The sequence below is a fragment of the Jaculus jaculus genome, chromosome 8 (assembly GCF_020740685.1).
Source record: "Jaculus jaculus isolate mJacJac1 chromosome 8, mJacJac1.mat.Y.cur, whole genome shotgun sequence".
Lineage (NCBI taxonomy): Eukaryota > Metazoa > Chordata > Mammalia > Rodentia > Dipodidae > Jaculus > Jaculus jaculus.
Window position 1 is genome coordinate 71,770,482 of NC_059109.1, and position 4,875 is coordinate 71,775,356.

The window sequence follows — 4,875 nt, forward strand, 5'->3', positions numbered from 1 at the left end:
GAACATTACTCTGATGGGGAGATAGGAGGAAGTGAAGCATGGAACTTAGAAAAGAGGTCGTTAAGATACCCTGGAGAGTCGTCCAGATATGAAGTGAAAAAGACTTGAATAAGGATGGAAGTATAGAAATGGAAAGGAATGGATTTATAAGATTAAAGAACAGGAGCTAGGGAGATGGTTCAGTGGTTAAAAGTGCTTTCTTGCAAACCCTGCCAACCCAAGTTTGATTTCCCAGTACTCACATAAAGCCAGATGCACAACATGGTGCATATGTCTGGGATTCATTTGCAGTGGCCAGATTAAAAAACATTTAGAGCAATTGAGACTGGTTTAGATGGGAAGGAAAGTGACCAGTCCACCTGTTCAGCTTTAGGGTCCCTGAAATTCAAGTCTGAGACTCACCCTCGCTCTGACCCCTGTTACTTTTACCCTCTCAAACCTGTTACACTCCAAAACCCCTGATTTTTCCCTATTGGGTCCCACCCTGGAAACCCTTTAATATTCCTGCTGAAGTCAGACTGTCAAAGCCAGAGGGATTTTACATGCTAGCTACTACCCATGGGCCTGGAGACCAGACAGGAGGGAATGTTAGACTCAAGTCTAACTGCTCACAGTAGATATTTTTCCTTGATGAGGAGACAGCAGATAAATAGTCCTGCCTTCAGCTTCCATCCCCGCTGAGCCACTGAAGGGGACCATCTCCTCCAGTATCCCCATCCCACTGTTTCAAGCTGCCTCATGGGAGCTCTGAGCACACCAGCAGGAAAAAACAATCAATAAATCAGCCCAAGGGTTTTCTTTTGCCCCTCTGCCCTATTATCTATGAATGAGAAAGCAGACCTCATCAGACACCACATCTGCTGGCACCTCCCTCATGGGACACCTAGTCTCCAGAAGAGTGAGAAATAAATCTGTTGTTTTGACACTTTGTTATACCAGCCTGGGCAGACTAAGAGTCTTCCCTAGGTTTTCCTAACCCAGTTTCGCCAGGACCTGTAGGATTGGGCTGAAGTGAGGCATTTGATCATGTGAAAATGCCAACAGGGTTGCAGTTTGCTCCACTGCCATGCCAGCTAAGATTCCATAGTCTTTACACAGCTCAGAGAAGTTCTTGCTCATTTCAGTGCCCTTGCTGGACAATTCTCCAAAGATGGCAAATCAGTGGAAGGTTTTCTCTGCTTCTGATGCTACCTGGAGGTGAGGAAGGACAGTAGGTAGTAAAAGGACCAAAAGCCCCTCCTATACAAGGGTGTAACTAGAGCCAGAAGTAATGTCACAGAAACATTGTGAGGTCACAATGTTTTCTTGCTGCCTTCCACCCCCTCCTTTGTGTCTCCCTGTGGCCACACCTTCTACCTAAGTGGCCCTCACTTCCCTGCACATACTTGCGCATACATACAAAGGCTCGAACAGGTCAGACACCATCTGGGCACTCCTAGCTAGACAAAAGTGGTGAAGAAGGGGGATTACCCAGTGTAGGAGTGTAGGATTGATGCTAGTGTAACAGGGTGCTCAGGATCCAGGAAAGTCCTTGAGACCCAAACCCTAGGTTTGTTTCTAATTTTAATCAAGGAATTGAATATAAAAAGACTGAGAGGGATAATTATTAAATTATTATGTTTATTGAGGTAAGTACAGAGCCAAGGAAAGGTACCCATGTGGCTAGAGATCCCATGTGGAGACCTGGCGGGTGGGGGGGGGGGAGAGGGACATGGAAAGAAAAGAGAGAAAAGAAAGTTCAAGGAACTGGAAGGGATAAAGAACCCATGTGGAGAGTAAGGACTAGGGGGCTCTCCTAGGCCCAGCCAAGGGAAAACTCACCCACAGCTGGAAGTTCCCAAGTGGTCGGAGAGAGAGTGCCCTCCCCTTGCAAAGGTATTTATAACCTTATAATGGTGGGCTGTCTTCTGGCTTAGGTAAACCAGAGGGACAGCTAGTTAGTTAGGACTAGGGGCTGTCTCAGGAAGAGGCTAGCCTAACACCAAGTTCCTGGGACTGACCTTGACCAACCACAATGTTTAAATACTATGAATGACCTTTCCCAGGAGGGGTCCTGGTTATTTGTGGAAAAACAGGTCTAGGGAACTAGGCAAGGGCTAATAAGTCAGATCTTTGATTTCTAGCAAGTCCAAATTTCCCTGCCTTTTTTTTTTATTTCCAGGGGTCCAGTCACCCTAATTGTACCCCCTCTCACTAGTATTCATAGTGCTGGGAATGGGTGGTTGGGGACCCATGCTGTAGCTGCCAGGAGGTGGGATGGAAGGGAGGCCATGACCAGAAAGAGCAATAGAGAAGACAGAAGTTAGTCCTGGTGCTGAATTTATTTTAACTGCCATCCTCTACTCGTCAGCCCTCCTTCCCTCACCCCCGAAGTTCCCTTCCCCACCTCTAGCTGACCATGGCATCAGAAGCAGAGAAAACATTCCGTCAATTTGCTGCCTTTGGAGAAAGCTCCAGCAGTGGCACTGAAATGAACAACAAGAACTTCTCCAAACTCTGTAGAGACTGTGGCATCATGGATAACAAGGCAGTGACCTCCACAGATGTGGACATTGTGTTCAGCAAAGTGAAGTAAGGGGCCGAAGGTGGGAGTGGAGTGAGCAAAGTAGTTGGCCATGGCATTGTTGTGGTGGTGAAAGGCTTGCAGAGAATACCTGGCAGTGTGCTGGTGACATTCATTGACAGCTGGCTATGGTGGCTCGGGCCTATAATCACAGCACGAGAGAGGCTGAAGTAGGAGGTATGAGGATTGCTGTGAGTTCAGCCTAGGTAGACTGAACCTACCTCAAGAAGAGAGAGAGAGGGCTAGAGAGGTGGCTTAGCAGTGCTTGTCTGTAAAGCCAAAGGACCCAGGTTTGATTCGCCAGGACTCATGTAAGCTAGATGCACAAAGTGGTGCATGCATCTGGAGTTCATTTGCAGTGGCTGGAGGCCCTGGTGTGCCCATTCTCTCTTTCCCTATCTGCCTCTTTCTTTCTTTCTCTCAAATAAATAAATAATTAAAAGAGAGACAAAGAGTGGGAGGGGAGGAAGGAAGGAGGAAGGGACGACATTTAAGCCTCATCTGATTAAGGGAAAGGTTGTTTGTTCCCTTGGAAGGTAATGAGTTCATGCTCCAAATTGCTGGATTTCTGTCTGAGCAGGGCCAAGAGTGCCAGAACCATCACATTTCAACAGTTCCAAGAGGCAATGAAGGAACTGGGCCAAAAGCGGTTCAAGGGGAAGAACCCAGATGAGGCTCTGGAGGGCATTTATCAACTCATGGAAGGCAAGGTCCCAGCCACCACTGGTGTTACTGTGAGTAATGTCTTAATTTTTGTTTGTTTGTTGATTTTTTTTTTTTTTTTCGGAAACAATCTTGCTGTGTAGCCCAGACTGACCTGGAGCTCATTATATGACCCAGACTGGCTTTGAACTGCAGACCCTTATGCTTCAGTCTCCTTTTGAGTACTTGGATTACAGGTATGTGCCACCACACCTGACACAATGATAACATTGTTCATCCCTGGTCCTTGACCATATTGTCCTAAGTCCTTACTATTCCAGTCCCCTCCCCCTCCAATGTCAGCAATATAACTTAGGAGACAGGACAGAGAGCCTGTGGTGCCCTGTTGTACTACAACAGACTTGAGAGACCATTCCCTCATTCAAGAGGTGAAGGAACTGTGATGGAGAGGGAAAGGCACTTGCCCAAGGAGTATAGATAGCAGTTTGAGGGTGCCCAGCTGCACCCCTAGCCATGGAGTAGCTGCTCGACTAGTGAATTTCAGTCATTCCCAAGTCTGTGGTATGTGAGTCAGGCTTCTAGGACTTGTGTAGCTGTAGAGACACATTAGCACAGAGAACTTGACCTCTAGTCTTCCTGCTGTTTTTATTCAGTGTTTAATCTCATAATCTGCCTCTTTCCTACTCTCTTCCTTAATTGTCTTCTCTGTACAAAAGTGTTTTCTGCCAGGAGTGGTGGCGCATGCCTTTAATCCCAGCACTTGGGAGGCAGAGGTAGGAGGATCACCGTGAGTTTGAGGCCAGCCTGAGACTCCATAGTGAATTCCAGGTCAGCCTGGGCTAGAGTGAGACCCTACCTCTGAAAATAGTGAGTTCTACTCCGCTTTTTGTGCCTGGGGCTGAAGCCCTGTGGTAGTAGCCTGGTCAGAGTAACCCATCTGGATACCTCCCACTTCCCACACGCGCTCCCACAGCTGATCGCCCCACCTTGTGAGTACATGGCTTTGCCAGAGTTCTGCCCACGGCTGCATCTGGGCCGTGAAGAAGGATCGCCTTGCCAGAGGCAGAACAAGAGGTCTGAGCACTTGTTCTGAGGATCCAAAGCCGCCTGTGGAGAAGGGCTATGACAGCTCAGGGGAAAGGAAGGTGTCTCACACCCACCCACTGACTTGCAGAAAACAACAGCAGTGGGCGCAGTTGACCGGCTCACAGACACCAGCAAGTACACTGGCAGCCACAAAGAGCGCTTTGATGAGAGTGGCAAGGGTAAGGGTATCGCAGGACGGGAAGAGACTGCAGACAACTCGGGCTATGTGAGCGGCTACAAGGGTGCCGGCACTTTTGATAAGAAGAGCAAGTAGAGAGGAACTTCATCTTAGCCTAGTCTCTTGACCCTGCATTTTAAACACCAGGCAAAGCAGGAAGCAATAAACATCTGTGTGCGCAGCAACTGGTGAGCTCTGTCCAATGAAGGTGATGACTGACTGGTCCATTGGCAGTAAGGGGTGGGGGGAAATCCCAAGGAGCCAGGGTTTCCAGCCATGTACTCCTTAGCCTACTAAGCTTCATGCGTGCGTGCGTGCGTGCGTGTGTGTGTGTGTGTGTGTTTATTTTTATTTATTTATTTGGGAGCGACAGAGAAAGAGCCAG

At 48.1% G+C, this 4,875-nt stretch overlaps 1 protein-coding gene across 1 annotated transcript; it reads left to right on the forward strand.

The window, feature by feature from the left end:
• The first annotated feature begins 2,398 nt into the window (after nucleotides 1–2,398).
• On the forward strand, nucleotides 2,399–4,586 carry Tppp2 (tubulin polymerization promoting protein family member 2). Its single transcript, XM_004672362.1, has 3 exons — nucleotides 2,399–2,571; nucleotides 3,144–3,297; nucleotides 4,401–4,586. Exons 1-3 carry the CDS (start codon nucleotides 2,399–2,401, stop codon nucleotides 4,584–4,586), a joined length of 513 nt encoding a protein of 170 aa, XP_004672419.1.
• Nucleotides 4,587–4,875: the final 289 nt, after the last annotated feature.